The sequence below is a fragment of the Aotus nancymaae genome, unplaced genomic scaffold (assembly GCF_030222135.1).
Source record: "Aotus nancymaae isolate 86718 unplaced genomic scaffold, 86718_ANA_hifiasm-v0.15.2.pri h1tg000014l, whole genome shotgun sequence".
NCBI lineage: Eukaryota > Metazoa > Chordata > Mammalia > Primates > Aotidae > Aotus > Aotus nancymaae.
The window spans coordinates 104,451,744-104,472,095 of NW_026988425.1; the positions used below are offsets into that span (position 1 = coordinate 104,451,744).

At 38.9% G+C, this 20,352-nt stretch overlaps 1 protein-coding gene, 1 long non-coding RNA gene and 1 other non-coding gene across 4 annotated transcripts in view; 2 read left to right on the forward strand and 1 right to left on the reverse strand.

The window, feature by feature from the left end:
* The first annotated feature begins 13,810 nt into the window (after window positions 1-13,810).
* On the forward strand, window positions 13,811-15,026 carry LOC105729402 (uncharacterized). Its single transcript, XR_010342624.1, has 3 exons — window positions 13,811-14,010; window positions 14,422-14,493; window positions 14,864-15,026. It is a non-coding gene; the product is annotated as an uncharacterized LOC105729402 (long non-coding RNA).
* On the forward strand, window positions 14,204-14,336 carry LOC135275025 (small nucleolar RNA SNORA13). Its single transcript, XR_010342748.1, has one exon. It is a non-coding gene; the product is annotated as a small nucleolar RNA SNORA13 (small nucleolar RNA).
* Window positions 15,027-16,770: 1,744 nt separating the features above from the next.
* The window catches only part of EPB41L4A (erythrocyte membrane protein band 4.1 like 4A), a 253,363-nt gene continuing 249,781 nt past the window's right edge, over window positions 16,771-20,352 (reverse strand). For both annotated transcript variants that reach the window (XM_012470114.3, XM_064376209.1), the window contains exon 23: window positions 16,771-17,671. In XM_012470114.3, coding sequence (XP_012325537.1) covers window positions 17,543-17,671 — 129 coding nt within the window. In that variant the 3' untranslated portion in view covers window positions 16,771-17,542. The remainder of the gene's footprint in view (window positions 17,672-20,352) is intronic.

The window sequence follows — 20,352 nt, forward strand, 5'->3', positions numbered from 1 at the left end:
AAAATTTAGAATGAGTAGACCCTCACTAAATGAGCCTATATGCAGTGTTTCTCAAGCATTAATTTGCATATGAATCACCTAGGGAGTTTGTTAAAATATAAATTGTGATTCATTATGTCTGGGGAGGGATCTGAGATTCTGCATTTCTAATAAGCTCTCTAAGTGAAGTTGATGCTGATGGTCCAAAGACTGCAATTAGAGTAGAAAGGTTCTCTAAACTGTATACTTCAGTAAGAAAAAAAAAATTATCTTAAATAGATAGTCTAAGATGCAGGAGGGAATGATGATCAAAGAAACGGTAACCTATTAAAAAAAGTTATTTAATAACTGTATAATATGATCAGAATAATGTCAAATTAGTGAGTTTAAAAATATATAATAGAATTAAAGTACTGAATAATAGCACATAAGTGGGTTAAAGGATGGCTATCATCAGACATTTCTAAGATCTTTGATTTTTTTGTTCAAGAAAAAAATATATACTTACATATATTTACATATTATTTTATTTTTATTTATTTTTGAGACAGAGTCTTGCTCTGTCACCAAGGCTGGAGTGCAGTGGTACAATCCTGGCTCACTGCAGCCTCAACCTCCAGGGTTCAAGTGATCCTGCTACCTCAGCCTCCTAAGTAGCTGGGACCACAGGTACATACCCCCACACCCAGATAATGTTTGTATTTTTCATAGAGAAAGGGTTTCACCATGTTGCCAAGGCTGGTGTCAAAATCCTGAGCTCAGGCGATCCACCTGCCTCGACCTTCCAAAGTGCTGGGATTACAGGCATGAGCCACTGCACCCAGTCCCATGTTATTTCATATATTTAATCTTTTTTAAGTTAGATATGCAACTTAAAATTTTGAAGACAATCCCTGAAAAACTATAAATTGGCTACATATAACTTCCATACTATGATAGGAGAAAAATATTAAATAAAAACAATTTTTAACAAACCCAATAGAAGACCAAAATATAAAAAAAGAAAGAAAAAAATAGAAAAAAGAGAGATGAAAAAGAACAAAATAAAATGGTAGAAATTAATACAAAGGTATAATAGTATAATATTTACATTGAGTATAAATGAACTAAATATTCTAAGTAGAAAAACAAAGATTATAAAACAGAATATTTTAAAAATCCAATCTTATGATATTTACATTACTGCTATGGTCTGAATGTTTATGTCCCTCCAAAATTCGTATGTTGAAATCTAACCTCCAAGGTGATGGTATTAAGTGGGGCCTTTGGGTGCTGATTATGCCATGAATAGGATCAGTGCCCTTATAAAAAGGCTTGAGGGAGCCTGTTAGCCCCTTTCAGCACATAAGGATGCAGCAAGAAGGTGCCATCTATGAGGAATGGGCCCTCACCAGACAGAGCTGGCACCTTAATCTTAGACTTTCCAGCCTCTAAAACTGTAAACAATCAATGTGTTATGATAAATTACCCAGTCTAAGGTACTTTGTTATAGCAGGTATGGACTAAGATGACAATGATATAGCTATACTGTAAGGACACAAAAATGGAAAGTAACAGGATGAAAAAAGACACACCACACAAATACATACCAATAAAAGGTCATGTGAAATCCTAAAGAAAACAATTCTTTTTTTCTTTTTTTTTTTTTTGAGATGAAGTCTCGCTCTGTTGCCCAGGCTGGAGTGCAGTAGCACGATCTTGGCTCACTGCAACCTCCGCCTCCCAGGTTCAAGTGATTCTCCTGCCTCAGCCTCCTGAATAGCTGGGATTACAGGCGTGTGCCACTACATCCAGCTAATTTTTGTATTTTTAGTAGGGAAGAGGTTTCACCATGTTGGTCAGACTGGTCTTGAACTCCTGACCTTGTGATCTGCCCGCCTTGGACTCCCAAAGTGCTGGGATTACAGGTGTGAGCCTCCATGCCTGGCCAAGAAAACAATTCTTGAAGGGAAAAAAAAAAAAAAAAAAATTACCAGATTCAAAGATTACATATTAATGGAAATTTAATTATCTAGGAGGATATATCAATTGCATAAATATGGGTGCAATATGATAACATTACTTCAAATACATAAACAGCCAGGTGCAGTGGCTCATGCCTGTAATCCTAGCACTTTGGGAGGCTAAGGCATGTGGAGCTTCAGTTCAGGAGTTCGAGAGTAGCCTGGGCAACATGGCGAAACCCTGTCTCTACTAAAAATACAAACATTAGCCAGGTGTGGTGTCATAAGCCTGTAGTCCAAGCTACTCAGCATGCTGAAAATGGGAGGACTGCTTGATCCTCGAAGGTGGAGGTTGTCATGAGCTGAGATCAAACCACTGCACTCTAGCTTGGGTGAAAGAGTAAGATCCTGTCTTAAAATTTTTTAAAAAGAGAGAGAAAGAAATATATATATATATATACAGAGAGAGAGAGCAAAAAATGACAGAAATACAAGAATATATTAACAAATCCATATCATAATGGAAGACCTTAAAACACACGCTAGCTGATAGATCAAGCAGATTACACACAATACAGATACAGTAAGGATATAGAAGATTTGATTAATATGGTTAATGCTAGATCCAAAGGACATATTATGAAACATAGCATGCAACAAATAGAGACCATAGAATATTTATAAAAACTGACCACTCATGAGAAAAACACAAATCAAAACCACATTAAGATACCATCTCACACCAATTAGAATGGCGATCATTAAAAAATCAGGAGACAACAGATGCTAGAGAGGATATAGAGAAATAGGAATGCTTTTACACTGTTGGTGGGTAAATTAGTTCAACCATTGTGAAAGACAGTGTGGCAATTCCTCAAGGATCTAGAACTAGAAATACCACTTGACCCAGCAATCCCATTACTGGATATATACCTAAAGGATTACAAATCATTCTACTATAAAAACACGTGTACATATATGTTTATTGCAGCACTGTTCACAATAGCAAAGACTTCGGACCAACCCAAATGCCCATCAATAATAGACTGGATAAAGAAAATGTGACACATACACACCACGGAATACTATGTAGCCATAAAAAAGGATGATTTCATGTCCTTTGTGGGGACATGAATGAAACTGGAAACCATCATTCTCAGCAAACTAACACAAGAACAGGAAACCAAACACTGCATGTTCTCACTCATAAGTGGGTGTTGAACAATGAGAACACATGGACACAGAGAGGGGAATATCACACACTGGGGCTTGTTCAGGAGGTGGGGACTAGGGGAGGGATAGCATTAGGAGAAATACCTAATGTAGATGATGGGTTGATGGATGCAGCAAACCACCATGGCATGTGTATACCTATGTAACAAACCTGCACGTTCTGCACATGTACCCCAGAACTTAAAGTATAATAATAAAAATTAAATTAAATTAAACTAAAAAACTAACCACCTATTAGGACCTAAAACAAATTTCAAAAAATAAAAATCATATAGTTTTATTTTATTAAAAATAAATAACAAAACTTATACTTAAAAAGACTCCATACAGTTGAAATTGAAAATATATCTCTAAATAACTCAAAAGTCGAAGAAGAAAATACAAAAATACTTAGAGCCAGATATTTAGCTGGCACATACCAATATGGCCAAGTTAATTAGTAAACATTGAAAAACATTTAAATACATTGGGAAATACTGTAATAATAAGTATTAAAAGAGGTAAAATTAATTAATAATGTAAGTGTGAATATAAACTGACTAATTTACACTACATAGGCAATATTGCAATCCCCAGGGACAAATGGATCTTCTGCTACTGCAGCATTTGAGAATATTGACAATACTATCCTCCAGTTCCCCTGACTCATAGTCAGCTTTCCAGCACCAGTGGATACACTGTACAATGCACTCAGGGCTTTAGGATGATCATTAGGTTTTCATTTTGCAAGACTTATATAGTTCCTTCTACTTATAAATATTTTGTTTTTACTTTGAACATATGTTTATGCACTGTAATTCTTATGTAAGCAGTAATTGTTCAGCATTTTAATATTTTACATTCAATAATATATACAATGATTTTAAACATTATTTTAAAATTAAATACCCACAATAAAGAGACAGTTTTCTTCAATATTCTTTTTACATATTACTTACAAGATTCTTTTAAATCTTCCAATCTTTAAAAGATATGATATTAATAACAAGGCACAGCATGAAAAAAATTATATTGTGCAAAAACTGGAATAACGTGGAATGTCCATTTTACACTGTGCAAGCATAAATAGCCCCCACAAAATTTTTTTAAACCTGAAATAAAAAAATCTTGATTAACAAATGTGGAGTGATTCATTATTGCTAAAGTGACATAAATGCTGGATATAAATTGTGCTAACAGACAAAGTAGTTATCAATAAAGTTTAAAATACTAAATCATTACTAATAAAATTCACAATCCTATGGCACACATTAAGAATGAAAAAGAAACCTATGTGAAGGCAAAGCAGAGATTTGAAAAGATTATCAGATACTATAAGCAACAACTTCCTACCAACAAATTTAAAAACGTGCAGGAAATGTATACTTTGCTAGGAACTTTAACTTAACAAAACTGACCAAAGAACTAGAACACCTGAATGGTCCTATGTCCATTAAAGAAATTAAGATCAGTAGTTTAAAATTTTCCTACAAAGAAAATACTAGACTTAGTCTTAAAATTGAAATGTTTTAATTAAGAAAAGGAATTCTGACATTACACAAAAACTTTCAGTTAAGAGAAAAAGAGGAACAGTTCTTCAGATAACTTTATAAAACTAGTACAGGCATACTCCACAGATTTATGTTTTCCCCCTAAGTTACCTCTTGTATTTAGGACCACAACATCATACAACATATGTATCTCTGAAACAACATTTCAGATGATATTTACATGGAAAAAAATTCTATTTTAGATCCCAAAACTCATCATTTTTAAGAACAACCAAAAAAAAAAAAAAAGTGTAGCAAATGCTTTGAATTACGTCACAAACACAATTAGTAAAATGACAGCATCATGTGTCAGCATATCCAAAAGCATCCTGAATATCAGTGACGGGGATGTTCCATACAAATGCTGCTAGTGATACAAGAGGCATTAATGTATCATTCTCAGTGTGAATCATTCTCTGACATATTTCTAGAGTGACTTTTATATTTTTTCCCCACTACCACATCTTCCCCCTAATTTTAACAATGAGACTGAATAAAAGTCAAGAAAATGTTAAAGAACTTTATAGAAAAGGAAGCAAAGCAAGCAGAAAAACAATTAATTAATGAAAGAAACTCTATTACTGCTAACAAACCCACTATTTGTCAACAACTATATTATTTGAAGATCAGGAAGCAAATTTAATATAGGTTTATTTTTGTATTTTATTTATATTTTAGGAAATCAGTTTCAGCTAACGAGTAATCCATTATAATTTTGCTATTTAAAATGAAGAGAAGTGGGCTCTGTTTTTGAACAGAACATCTAATTTTCAGAAACAAATCATTAATGTTAAGTAGATATCTATATACTTTTAATATCAAATTTTTAAAAGACAGTACAAAAAATATAACTACAGTGTCATCTCATCCATAAACAGACTGCAGTAACTCTCAACAGAATACTTTCTGAAACGACAAGTTTTGTTTCTTCCAGAAATGCAAAATTGGTTTAATATTAGAAAATGTATTAATGCAAGTTACCAAAATGTATAACAACAAATTACTAAAAAAAGAACCCATATGTTCATCTCAATAGAGGCAGAAAAAATAATAAAATTCAACATTGATTCATAATTAAAAAAAAAAACTATTAGCAATGTAGAAATAAAAGGAAACTTCCCTAACCCAATAAACAATAAGAAACGCATAAAAATGTCACACACACACACACACACACACACACACACACCCCACATACACACATGCTGAAACATTAAGAGCATTCTTTTTAACTCCTGGATAAGACAAGGACGTCTACTATTACCGCCCTATTCCAGCGATCCCCAACTTTTTTTGGCACCACTGACAGGTTTCATGGGGTGGAGGAGGTGAGGCAGGGGATGGTTTTGGAATGAAACTTAAACTTCAGATCCTCAGGCATTAGTTAGATTCTCATGAGAAGCGTGCAACCTAGATCTCTTCCATGTGCAGTTTGCAAGAGGGCTTCCCTCCTAAGAGAATCTAATGCTTCGCTGATCTGACAGAAGGCGGAGCTCAAGCCGTAAAGGTAGCTGGCCCTCCATTCATCCACTGCTGTGCCGCCAGGCCTTGGACCTGGCTCAAGCAATCCCAGCACTTTGGGAAGCGGAGGAGAGCGGATCACTCGAAGCCAGGAGTTGAAAACCAGCCTGGCCAATACGGTAACACTGCATCTCTAGCCAAAAAAAAAAAAAGGTTAGCCAGGCATGGTGGCGCGCCTGTAATCCCAGCTACACGGAAGTCTGAAGCAGGAAAATCATTTGAACTCAGCTCAGAGATCGCGCCATTGCACTCCAGCCTGGGAAACAGAGCGAGACTGTCTCAAAATAAAATAAAGAACTGGAATGGAAGAAATAAAGTTTCCACAGCCAAAAAAAAAAAAAAGTACAAATTATTTTCAATTATAAAAATAATGTTATTTAATATCAATATTTAAAAACAATTGCATTCATATGTTTTTGTTTGTTTTTTGAAATAGAGTGTCACTGGACTGAAGTGCAGGGGCTCCATCACAGCTCACTGCAATCTCAACCTCTCTCAGGTGATCCTCCCACCTCAGCCTCCTGAGTAGCTGGGACTACAGCAGCCTGTCAACACACATGGCTAGTTTTTTTTGTAGTTTCTATAGAAACGGGGTTTCACCATGTTGCCCGGGCTGTTCTCGAACTCCTGAACTCAAGCGATCTGCCCACCTTGACCTCACAAAGTGCTAGGATTAGAGGCGTGAACCACCAGACCCAGCCTCATATACATTAAGAGCAATTAGTTACAAATTTTAATATAAAAAATAGTATTTACAATGGCAACAGATTTATAAGGTCTAAGAATTACCCTAACAACGACTTCTATGCAAAAATTATAAAATTTGTTTGACAGATATTGAAGAAATAACAAATATAGTGGTACATTATACTAGTCAGGGTTCTCCAGAGAAACAGTACTGGAAAATATATATATATATATATATATATATATATATATATATATGACTTCAAAAAGTTAATAGAAATGATGTATTATGAGAAAACTATGCATGGATTGCAAAATTTTTTGCACCAAAATAAACTCATACTAATTTGTTACATAACACATTTAAACAGGATCTAGTTTGAGTTGCTAAGAAGAATAGTACATCAGTATGAAAAAAGCCCCTATCAAGGCAACATGAATTTTGCTAAAACTGTAGCAAGAACAAACACCAAGTTTATGGTGAAGCTTGGGTAGAAGAATGGTGAAATCATTGATGCTTTGTGAAAAGTTTATAGGGACAATGACCCAAGGAAATCACCAGTTTACAAATGAATAACTCATTTTAAAAAGGGATGAGATGATGTTGAAGAGGAGGCCTGCAGTGACAGACCATCTACACCTATTTTCAAGGAAAAAGTTAATCTTGTTTATGCACTAACTGAAGAGACTGATGATTAATAGCAGAAACAACAGCTAACACCATAGACATCTTAAATGGTTCAACTTAATCAATTCTGATTGAAAAATTAAAGTTGAACAAACTTTCTACTCAATGAGTCCCAAAACCATTGTGCCCAGATCAGCTGCAAACAAGAGCAGTGCTTTCTATGGAAAGTTTTGGTAAGCGAGATCCAGATCTTGAATGAAACATTTCTTCAAAGAATTGTAAAAGATGATGAAATGTGGCTTTAGATGTACAATCTTAAAGACAAAGCACAAGCAGTGACTACCAAAACGTAGAAGGGGTCCAGTCAAAGCAAAGTTAGATCAGTCAAGAGCAAAGCTCATAGCAACAGCTTTTTGGGATGCTCAAGTTATTTCACTTGTTGACTTTCTAGGGGGCCACAGAACAATACCTGCTTATTAAGAGAGGAAGTCAGGCAATAAATGCCCGTAGCAGATAAACGCCTAAGAAAGTTTCACCAGAGTCCTTCTCTGCCACAACCATACTCCTGCTCATTCTACTAATCAAACAAGAGCAATTTTGTGAGAGTTTCAATAGCAAATCATTAGGCATCCCTTACGCTCCTAATTTAATTCATTCTGACTTATTTTTGTTTCCTAATCTTAAAAATCTGTAAAAGAGGCCGGGCGTGGTGGCTCAAGCCTGTAATCCCAGCACTTTGGGAGGCCAAGGTGGGTGGATCACTTGAGGTCAGGAGTTTGAGACTAACCTGGCCAACAGGGTGAAACCACGTCTCTACTAAAAGTACAGGGTGTGGCAGCACACGCCTGTGATCCCAGCTACTCAGGAGGCTGAGGCATGAGAATTGCTTAAACCCAGAAGGTTTCAGTGAGCCGAGATGGCACCACTGCACTCCAGCCTGGGCAATAGGGTAAGACCTGTCTCAAAAAAAAAAAAAGCCTTAAAAAAAATCTGTTAAGGGCACCCATTTTTCTTTCATTAATAACGTAAAAACGACTGCAGTGACATGGTTAAATTCCCAGGACTCTCAGTTCTTTACGGACTATAGGCTGGTATCACTGCTTACAAGTGGCTGGACCTTGATGGAGCTTAAGAAATAAAATTTATTTTTTTTATTTTTATCCTTTTATTCCATTTTTCCACAAACTTCTTGAAGTCCCCTTGTGTGCAGGGGGGGGCATACACATGTACACATATTTCTACATGAAAGTATACATAAGACAAATTGACACATAAACTATCACACATACCATCTTCATATAGATGTCAACTCTCCCTCAGTTTATCATAGATTCAGTGTAATTTCAATAAAAATCCCAACAGTGCTTTTCATTGAACTTTACAATATAATTCTAAACACATGTATACATATGTGTACATGTGTTTACACACACACAGATTTATTATAAGGTATTGGCTCATGCAATTATGGAAGCTGAGAAGTCATAAGATGCTGTCTCCAAGCTAGAGGCCCAAGGACAGTGGAGCAGGTGGTGTAGATTCCAAAGGCCTGAGAACCAGGAGAATTAAGGAGAGAAGATCAATGTTCCAGCTGATAGAGTCAGACAAAAAGGAAGCAAATCCTTCCTTTCTCCCCTTTTTTGTTCTACTCAGGCCCCCAAATGATTAAGTGATGTCATCCACATTGAGGAAGAAAATGTCCTTTACTCAGTTTATTGATTCAGATGCTAATCTCTTCTGGTAACATCTTCAAAGACACACACAGAAATAATGTTTAGCTAGATACCTGAGGATCCTGTGATCCAGAGTTGATACATAAAATCAACTATCACACATACCATCTGCATATAGATGTTGACTCTCCTTCAATTTTTCATGGATTCATTGCAATTCCAATAAAAGTCCCAACAATCTTTAGATTGTAAAGTTCAGTGAAAAGATGATGAAATATGGCTTTAGCAGTATAATCGTGAAGGCAAACATAATCAAACAATGACTAACAAAAGGTAGGAGGGGTCCAAGTCAAAGCAAAAGTGGACCAATTCAATTCATTGAACTTTACAATCTAATTATAAAAACTACGTGCAAGAGAAAGGAACAATAATAGCCAAGACTTCCCTGAAAAAGATGATGGTGTCTGGGTGGTGATATGGATGTGGGAGGGCAGGGTATCTTCCATTGCAAATATCAAGACATTAGACAAATATAGCAATTGAGATGCTGTAATATTGACACAGGAGAAACAAATAGACCAGTAGGACAGAATAGACAGCACAAAGGTACATCCATGCAAAAAGAAAAAAAAAACTCTGATCTATGATGATGGTTGCATAGTAGATCTGTGTAGAAAGGATGGGCTATCGATAAACAATCTTAGAACAACTGGTTATCCCTAGCACTCACTATAAGCAAAAGTCAGCTTCATATGGATTAATTACTTTAAAACGAAATGTGCATATCTGCAAAATTTCATTTCCACTCCTAATGAGAAGATCAAGATGGGAAAAGAAATGGTGGATTAACAAATAAAGCTCACTTACTCTCTACCCCTTATAGGGTATATTAGGTTTCTCTTGCTACCATAACAAATTAACACAAATTTAGCAGCTTAAAACAACATAAATTTATTATCTCACAGATCTGTAGGACAGAAGTCTCTGCTTCTTTGCTGTCAGCTGAAGGTAATTCCCAGTTTCTAGAAGGTGCCCATATTCTTTGGCTTGCGGACCCTCCTACATTTTCAAAGCCAGCAATGAAGGGATGAGTCCTTCTCATGTGTAATTCTCCTGCCTTCCCCTCTGCCAAATCTCTAACTCTCTTGCTGCCTTCTTTCATCTTTATCCCCCTATCTCAAAGTTCCTTATATTAATCAGATATGCAAACCCCTTCTGCTATGTAATGCACCATATTCACAGGTTCTGGGGATTAGGACACGAATATCTTGCAGGGAGAGATTATTATTCTACCTACCACACAAGGAAACCAAGGTTGCTTCATGTTTGCACAACCACTGTGTGGCTTGAACATCCTATACAGTGCTTCAGCCCAGCAGACAAGGGTGAAGCAGGGACTAGGTAGAAAATAGCCCCTAACTTCTTCTTATGTCCTGTCTGCTTGCCTGTACTTAATAATTGGGTTTTCTGTACCAGGATTCGGGAGGTTGAACCAGACAGGGGAGAGGAAGGATTTTGAATTGATTTCCTAATACCCAACACTCATCTAACAATTGGAACAAATGCCTTTCCTCTGCCTATTTTCGGGAAGTTTAGGGAAGAGATACAAAGGGAAGAAGAGGAAAGAGGAAAGTGGGAGCAATAATGTGAACCCATTAAAAGAAAAACAGCATGTTTCCCCCTTTCATAAGAACTCAATCCAAGAAGGCTCCATTTTTGGGGTAGGTGTAAAAGAGAACAAAAGCCTGAATCATTTGAGTCATTTATTGGATGTCATTATGTATCACACACAATGCTATGTGATTCCACAAACCTTTCTTAATTCTTTAAACTAACCTATTTAATACAGGTGTGTAGTTATTACACTTGAAATGAGGAAACTCAGGCTGACAATTGTGGTCATGTACCTAACGGAACAAGTGTCAGAGGTAGATATAAACCTAGATATGCTGGCTACCCGAGTCCAGGAAAATTTTCTCTCTCTCACTGCATTAGTACATTCTCACGCCGTCAATAAAGACATATCCGAGACTGGATAATTTATTTAAAAAAAAAAAAAAAGGCTTAATTGACTTACAGTTCAGCATGGCTGGGGAGGCCTCAGGAAACTTGAAATCATAGCGGAAGGCGAGGCAAACACATCCTTTTTCACTTGGCAGCAGGAAGGAGAAGTGCCTAGCAAAGATCTCGTGAGATCTCGGGAGAACTCACTCACTGTCACAAAAACAAGAAGGTAACCACCCCCACGATTCAATTACCTCCCACCGGGTCCCTCCCACAACATGTGGGGATTATGGGAACCACAATTCAAGATGAGATTTGGGTGAGGATACAGCCAAACTGTATCACCAACTTTCCCTAGCAAGAAGGCAAGACTAAGGCATGTTATATAATCCCCACACTGTACCTTTCACTGTCTTTAAAAAACAGTCTTGGTGATACTGCCTTCCTTTCGCAACCGTCCTTTTGCCCCAGATGTTACAGTGACTTCCTAATGAACTCTGGAGTTACTTACCTTCTTGTAATAATTACACATTTGCTATTTCTATATAGTCATTGTCCCCAGATTGATTTTGTTATCATTCATGCTAGTCCCTGAGTGATGACCACTGGGCTGTGAGGCTGAATTTTCTTTTTTGTTCTTAAACCACTTTATTGAAGTATGACTGAGATACAAAAAGCTGTATTTAATATATATAACTTGATGAATTAGGAGATAAGCTCTTTTTCTTCTCTTTCCTTCTTTCATAGCAGTAGGCTTCAAAGAAACAACGAAAGGTGCTAAGACTGGCCTCCGGATGAATCTCTGATAGGACTTAACAGAAACACGGAGACCTAGTTATCATGCAGCTTGTCTTGCGGCCATTCCTGTCCCTTTAAGGAGTTATGGTTATCAGGAAAAAAAAAAAAAAAAAGCCAGTTAACAAACCCATGTTTATTTTTGTGTTATCAACTCTAAGATTTCAGCATGAACCCTATGTGACAAGGCCCTAAGCGCCTTCCTCCTGCCTAGCTCTCCAGCGGCATCTTGTCATTCTGCACTCCTTACTCTACTGCAGTCGCACTGGCCAAGGCCTGCTGTCCCCAGATCTTGCATAACCGCCCTCACACATCTGCTCAAAGTTCACCTCCAGTCTTCGTATCCTGAGCCCCATGAGCTACTGAGCACTTGAAATGCGTCTAGTCTGAACCGAGATAGCTCGAAGTATGAAATATACAACGGATTTTTAATGACTTAGTTGAAATAAAAGAATGCAAAATACCTTATTAATAATTCCATATTTATTGCCTGTTGAAATATTTAACATATGTTGGGTTATTATGAAAATTAATTTGACCTGTTTCTTTGTACTTTTTTTTTTTTTTTTTGAGACGGAGCTTCAATCTTTTATCCAGGCTGGAGCGAAGTGAGATCTCGGCTCACTGCAACCTCTGCCTCCCGGGTTCAAGTAGCGATTCTCCCCTCAGCTTCCCAAGTAGCTGGGATTATAGGCGCCTGCTGCCATGCCCGGCTAATTTTTGTATTTTAGTAGAGACAGGGTTTCGACATGTTGGCCAGGCTGGTCTTGAACTCCAGACCTCAGGTGATCACCCACCTCAGCCTCCCAAAGCGCTGTGATTACAGGCATGAGCCACCGTGCCCGGACTTCTTTTTACATTTTATGTGGCAATTGGAAAACTGAAAATTACATTCGTGGCTCACACTGTTTCCATCGGACAGCGCTGCTCTATGGAATGACCCTTTTTTGCAGCCCTCCTGGCACTTACATTGTGGAATTTCAGCATCCGGGTTCACCTGGTCAGTGACCTTCTCACTCAAGCAGAATGTACCACAGGAACCTTGCCTGGCTCACCTGCTTCCCAGGTACTCAGGCCGGGGCCTGGAGCACAGTAAGTCCTTACTAAATATCTTTTGAATGAATGACCCTACTCTTCCTCAGACGGAGACATGAATTCTGTCGGGTCCCAAAACACGTGGTCTAAAGTCCTTTGGGCTCCTTCAGCTGCCAGCACTGACCATATGCTCTTGACCCTGGCGGGGGCGGTGGCATGAGGAATCCGGAGAGCCACACTTGATAAAACCTCCTCCAAGGACAGAACTGGTCACACAACCGTAGAGTTGACTCGGGCTGAGAACCCAGGCTCCCGGGCCCTCTTTCCCTTGGTGACACGTCTCTCGGTCCCTTACTGGCACTTCTCCCTCTGGCCACACGACGGCGTCTGGCGGGAGTGCAGCGGCCGATGGTACAGTCCGCTTTTCCCCCCGCGCCCTTGGACAGTGGGTCCTTCCACTTGTAGAAAGGCATTGTGGGAACGCAGCGCGGTCTTTCTTCGCTTTGGTGCCGGGGTGGTGTGGTTCTGTGCTGGGGCCTCCGGGATGGTGTGTGCCTGTGGCTGGGTGGCCTCCCACGCTGGGGCGCCTGGTGGGGTAACGCGGCCACCCTGAGCCTGGTGAGGCGTCTGCGGCAGCTGGACCGTGTCCGAAGTGTCCCGGGCGGTGAACGCGTGGACGGCAGCGGCCTGGCCTTGGCTACGTTTCGGGGGGATCTCGGGAGCGCCTTAGGCGGCCTCAGGCCTGCGTTTCCGCATCCCCTTGCTTGGAAATGGGGAGCTTAGTGGATTTGAGTTTAGATCATCGACCGTATCCATGCAGTACTTTATATAAGCGAGGTTTTATTTTCGTTCGTGAAAAGGCCTTGCCGGATAACTGCCTTTATGCCTGCCCTGCCCCCATTCAAGAGAGCTTAAAAGCAGAGTGCCTGGTTACGGCTGTTTACAAGTGCGGTACTCGGCGGGAGTGATCACCTACCCTGCGGGTGAGTTTTCACTTTGGTGCAAGACCAGTCGCCATCTAAAACGCATTACATTTCAGTTTTCATTACTAAGTCAGGTTTTAAATTGTGAGAAAGTTTATCCGAAATGTATTGTTCGTTTTTAGGCTATCAGAAGACTACCGTCAGCCAGTCAGCAACCTTATGCCATAAAAGCTGACTTCACGCAGTGTCAGGTAGCCTTTGTGTTGCCCATTCACTTTGGAAACTAGTGAATGTGGTGTCAAAAAAGGCGTAAATTAAACCCTTTGCAGCCTTTTCCTGCCCTTAAATTTGATATCTTTGGTGTAGGAGCTGCATAAGTAACAGTTAATGCTTTTACGTTTACACGCGTGATCTTGACCCTGCCGGCCGTAGGTGTATGGTTTCTCTTAACCAGTTTTAATTTTTGTTCAGGTGTAAGATGGATGCCTGAAGTGTAGACTGCTGCTAGCTGAATACCATCTGGGAACACAAAGGTGACCTAAGGTAGAGTGATATGTCATAAAGCACTTTGTAGTAGGAATTTTTATCACTTTTTAAATGGGTGCCTTCTCTAGTGAGTATTAACGTTAGTGGTTCATTTGTAGTGTTGCTGTCTGTAGCCAAGGTGAAGTTAACAAATGGGACAGCCTCCACAGCTTATTTTCGGGAAGGTTTTGCTGATACTTCCTGAGAAGCCCAGGGAAATGAATATGCATAGTAGTGGTATTCTCGATCTCTTACTTGTTTTTGTGTGTAGTAATTGAGTTTTTAAAAAACCTTGTCAAATCGCAGGCATATTAATTACCAAGTTCTTGATTAAAATGTAACACAAAAATATTTGCTGTCGAATTGAGTACTTTATTTTTTCTCTTAGGATGTCCTTGGTGAGGATTTTGAAAATTTGATCTTCACAAGAGTTGCTCGGATGATTTAAAATTTCGAGGAGTCTGAGGAGTACTGCCATAATTGCCTGCTGGAGTCCATAAATTGATATTTAAGACAGTGAGGATATGAATAAATATATTAATACACTTTGAGATTTGTGTTTTAAGTGATAAACTGCCAGAAAACAGCTATTTCTAAAAAGTTACAAGAGGTGGTTCTTTTTTTGATCAGTATTCACTGCTGTCAGCCATAATTAATAGCCTTAACAATAGCTTGTGTTTGGCCCAAAGAGAAATGTACACCTTCCAGTGACTGAAAAATTATGGCTAGAACTAGACTAGCTGATTTCAAGGTTACAGGTATGCTTTACTGCACTCGATGCATGTATTTTTTTCTCCAACTAGATTGTACACTTAATGTTGGCATATCTTTTGCCTTCACTTTGCAGGAAACAGTAAATAGTGTATTCAGGTATTCAAAAAATTTATTAAAAGGGTTGTACTAGTAGCTGAGAACACGATGATGAGCACAACAGTTCTTCCCTTTGAAAACATAGCCGAATGGAGGGAATGTCATCACAAATGTAAAACTTCCACTGTGAGATGAGTTCCATGATAGGATGTTCTTGGGGAACCCTGAGAAAGCAGAGTTGAGATTAAAGGTATGTGTCATTTTTTCACAAGGCAAAATCGAGGGAATGACATATACAGAGGCTTGGGCTAGAAAAAAGATGACCATAACTCCACTTATATCTGTGGCAGTTTTGGCTGCTTTCCCTCTTCAGTGCCCTGTTTTACAATTGAGTGCTTAATGAGGCTCTTAATATGGTTATTATGGGAGGTGGGAGTGTTCCAAAATGAGGCTGAAGAGGTAGGTAAAGAAGCTGGACCACTTCAGGCTCCCTCTGGCTTTATTAAATAAAGCAGGATAAATCCATGGTGGGAAATCAGATTTGCAAGAAAAGGTAGTTGAACTAAGTTGTTTACTGTTGTCTAGGTGAGAGATGACCAGCATGGACTAGTGAAATAAGGTTGTTTATGGTTTGATGACAGAGCCAACTAGACTTGATAATAGTGGAGGTGTCCCTAACTGCTATGTGTCAAGCTTGCACGCTGATGAGCATAATGACCCTAGATCCAGCTGGGGAGCAGCATTTAAACAGTTGAATTACCTTTGAGAAATACAAGTGGTCTTTTTGCAGTAGAACATTACTCTTTTGTCTAAACTACAGAAATAAACCTTAAGGCCATGAGATCTGCGTGGGGTAGAGGAAGAGGGCCTAAGGTCTGAAGTTTGAGAAAGTCCACTAATTAACAGCAAGGTAAAGCATGATGAGCTAGAAAGGATGGCCAGTGGTAAGAACAAAGTAGGATTACATTAAAGCAGCAAAAGAATGTCCAACATTCTCCCTGGGATTAAGTGACACAGTGGTTGAATGGAGTAGTGGGAAAGAATCTGTATTAGAGATAGCTTAAGATAGGGATTAGATGAATGAGGGCAATGACTTGGAATTTTTTCTTGCAAGAAAATTGGCTCAAGAGTGAGAGGAAAGTCATAGTTGCTAGAGGGGGATTTGTGGTTGTGAAAGATAGTTTTGTTTAATCTTAGTCTTAAATTTAAAACCAAGTATCAAGAATCTAGCTGAGAGAATGACTGAATACATTAATATAGGAGGAGGAGAGAGATCCTGAAAAGGTTGGGAGAGACAGCAAAGAGAAACGTCCAAAATAGTCACTGAGGAGAGCAGGTGAGTTAGATGGCCAAGCAAGGTGGATGGGCCATTTGAGGTTTGGGGTGAGAGATCAACTGAAATCCACTTAGACTTCTGAAAACACAAGACAAGAACACTTGCAAATTAACAACACTTAAAGACAAAGCTTTTTACATCGTTTGTAAATAACTGGTGGAACTTAACACCACAAAATACAGTATTATAAAGAACATTTATATGAATAAAAATATCTGCAGTCTAAAAGTGATGCCTCAGTACTTCTGCACCTGGGTGCTAGCTAAGAACCAACCCAGAGGTGGGAGGACTTCCTCCCACTTATACTATTGCACAGCAGGCTAGCTGCAGTCCAGAATTCCAGAGCGTTCATTAGATGCATCTGGTCTTGGTTGTGGACACAGACACATAATACTCAGAAATGAATGACTGCTATCCTGTTCCAAAAAGGAAAATGTGATTTCAAGTGAATTGTTTAAAAATCCTTATTCCAGTTAAAACAAAAAGGCCCTTCAGCATAACTGTATTGTGTTAAACCATGCCTATAATCCCAGCACTTTGGGAGGCCCAGGCAGGCAGATCACGAGGTCAGGAGTTTGAGAGCAGCCTGGCCAACATGGCAAAATCCTGCCTCTACTAAAAACAAAGAATTAGCTGGGTGTTGTGGTGCACACCTGTAATCCCAACTGCTCGGTAGGGTGAGGCAGGAGAATCGCTTAAATCCAGGAAACGGAGATTGTGCTAAGCTGAGACAGCGCCACTGCACTCTAGTCTGGGCAACAGTGATACATCTCAAAAAAAAAAAAAAAAAGGAAAAAGATGTATTTTCTAATGCTGAAGAAATACTTGCAGGTCTGAGATTTGAATTAAAGTATTTCACAGCTTCAGAAGAACCAGTGGCTCACACAACCTTCCCATACCATCCTTGACCTTTCATCATGATCAGGTCTCTGTCTTGAGGCGGGAAGCTTGGATAGTTTTTATTGTTTTTGCTGTGTGTTTTCCAGCCAGGTTGCTTGCAGGTGTCTGAGATTTTTCTTCCATCAGGCTATCTTTAGACCCATTTCTTCTCTAAAATAAAATATATTTGAAAAATATAGAAAGATTCAGAAAAAAACAGCCAAATTAAGTATTTTAATTACATCAGAAACCAAGCTGCTCTTAAAGAAACCGATTTGTAATTGAAAAGTTTCATAATACCAAAAAAGTTTCATAATACCAAAAGCTATCCAATAAATGTTCCCTCTAAATAGTTAATTGTGCAAAAGAAAAGTATTTAATATTTGTTTAATATACGAAGTCTGACATTGACATGCACAGTGATTTCATTCATGAATATTAGGCATAATTCACCCAAATCAGTGTCATTACTTTTGTTAATAATTCCCAAACCAGGCTCTCAACCTTCCCACTTTTCCAAACAGGATAGTGATGGAGAGCTGAAGGCAACTTATAATCCCCTGATTATATTTTCAGTAGTCGATGAATGAAAAACAATGTCTTGGGAGCTCCTATTACTCTTGGCTCACGGGGAGAAACAGCAGCTGAGTTACCAGAGCCTGGGCACCACATCCACTACTTTGTAAAAAATTGGTCTTACACAGACATAGGTGAAGGCTCTGAGAATGACACTCACAACTGCTCCCTTTTATGCTAACCACCCCGCCCGCCCTTACCTCCAAAAGATGGCCTAACATTGTCAGTATATCAGGCTAGCAATTATATTTCCTTCCCCAAATGTGTATTCCCACAAATAATGGGCTACACTGTCCCAATCTATTTTGAGATTTGTTTGAGCTACAACAAAAAAATAATAATCACCTTTTTAAAATGCAGTTATCTTTAATCTGTTCTATGGCTGGCTTAATTTGTTTTACTGACATTCAAAAAACCACTGAAGGAATAACTATTCTGCCCAACATGGGATGTATGAATCAGTCTATTTGGGATGGAATATTTCTAGATAGCCAGAAGTGGGAAGAGGACACCAGTGCATATGAGAGAAGAATACAAAAGAATAACCAGAAAAAGTGCTAGGAGAGGACCTGAAATAAATACTGTGTTGTAAGTTTGTCTGGGATTGAATCTGTCCACTTTGTAGACCTTAAGAAATTAAGTTGCTATTCTTCCCAACTCTTAGCAGCCTTTTCATAAAAAGGCAAGGTGAGGTGTAGAGCACATCACTGCCAGAACTCTGGTGGCATTGCAGTGAAAATTAGAACTAAAAGTTGCATTAGGAAATGCAACCTTCCAGCTTCCATTAGTCACTCCAGCCCCTTCTCCGAATGGCAGCCAGATAAGTAGCTTCTTTTTAGCACTTGGAACAAAACAATAAGATCCAAACTCTTCCTGCAGCCTTTAAGGCCTTGTGTTATCTGCCTTTCCCCTTATGCTCAGTCCATGTTGGTCTTTCAGGTCCTCAAATACTCAGGCCCTCTCCAGAGTCAGCATTTTCCCCATGTTCTTCCCTCTGATTACTCAGCCTTCCACCCACTCAATGGCTGGCTCCTTCTCACCTGCCAGGTCTCAGCTTTAAATGCCACTTTCTGAGATGGCCTCTGACCACCCTAAACATGTAAAGTGAGGTCACTTTGCTACTTCTCTAGCTCATGCCTTTGTTTCTTCATAATGCATACTCCTATTTGTATCACCTGTTTACTTCTATGCCTACACTTCTAAGCTAGGGTCATCAAACTTTTTTACAAAGAGCCAGACTGTAAACTATATCCTGTCTGTGTCACTTGTTACTGTTGTTTTGCTTTTAAACAACCCTTAAAGGGTTTTACAACTTTAAAAGGTGTAAAAACCATTACTGACTTCTGGGCTGTACAAAGACAGGCAGCAGACTAGATTTGGCCCTTAGGTCATGGTTTGCTGACCTCTCAGACCAGTGCTTGACACTCCTTAGATGGACTCACTGGATATTTACTGAATCCAAAATCAGGTTTCCTGGAGACAGGTTTAGAATCAGTGCCACTGATCAGAATATACATGTGAGTTGTTCTTGTGTCCCACAAAGTGAAGGCTATTCTTCCAGCTTAGAATGTGTGTGTTTTAATTCCTGAGTGGAAATAAAAATTACCTCTTGTATTGAAACCAACTAAAATTTAAGACCAAAAAAAAAAAAAAAAAAAAAAAAACCACTGAAAGACAACTGCTTATTAGTCATCACAATGACCCTAGGAGGTAGATTGTCTACACTATATAAAAATAGAGGCTTGGAAGTTTAGCAATATTAAAGTCACACAAGTAGTACAAAGAGATGAAACACAAATGATTCTGGTCAGTTAGAATGCAAAGCCTAAACTTCATCATGAATATAATTTTGAAAAAGTACTGTCAACTTTAAACCAATTGTCTAGTTGGACAACCTGTTAGCTCTCCCAGGTTGATCTCATCAAATATTAGGCAGACTGTAGTAGAAGCTGTGTTTACCTGTCAGATTTCCATTCTAGACTGAGGCATTCATTCTCCAGCTGCTGTGAGTGTTGCCTGCCATGTAGCTCAAAACTGAGCGCCTCCCCAGGAACTGCCCTCAGCTGAAGAGAACCCCCCTCCCAAAACATCCCTTACCCAGTGACTGCTATGGGGTTAATGAATGTGTAAAGGTTCAGCCCCCTTGTCTCAAGGTAGGATGCATAAGAAAATACTTCTTTTCTTTTCTTTTTTTTTTTGAGATGTATCACTGTCACCCAGGCTCTAGCAGTGGCACCATCTCAGCTCAGCACAATCTCCGCCTCCTGGGTTTAAGC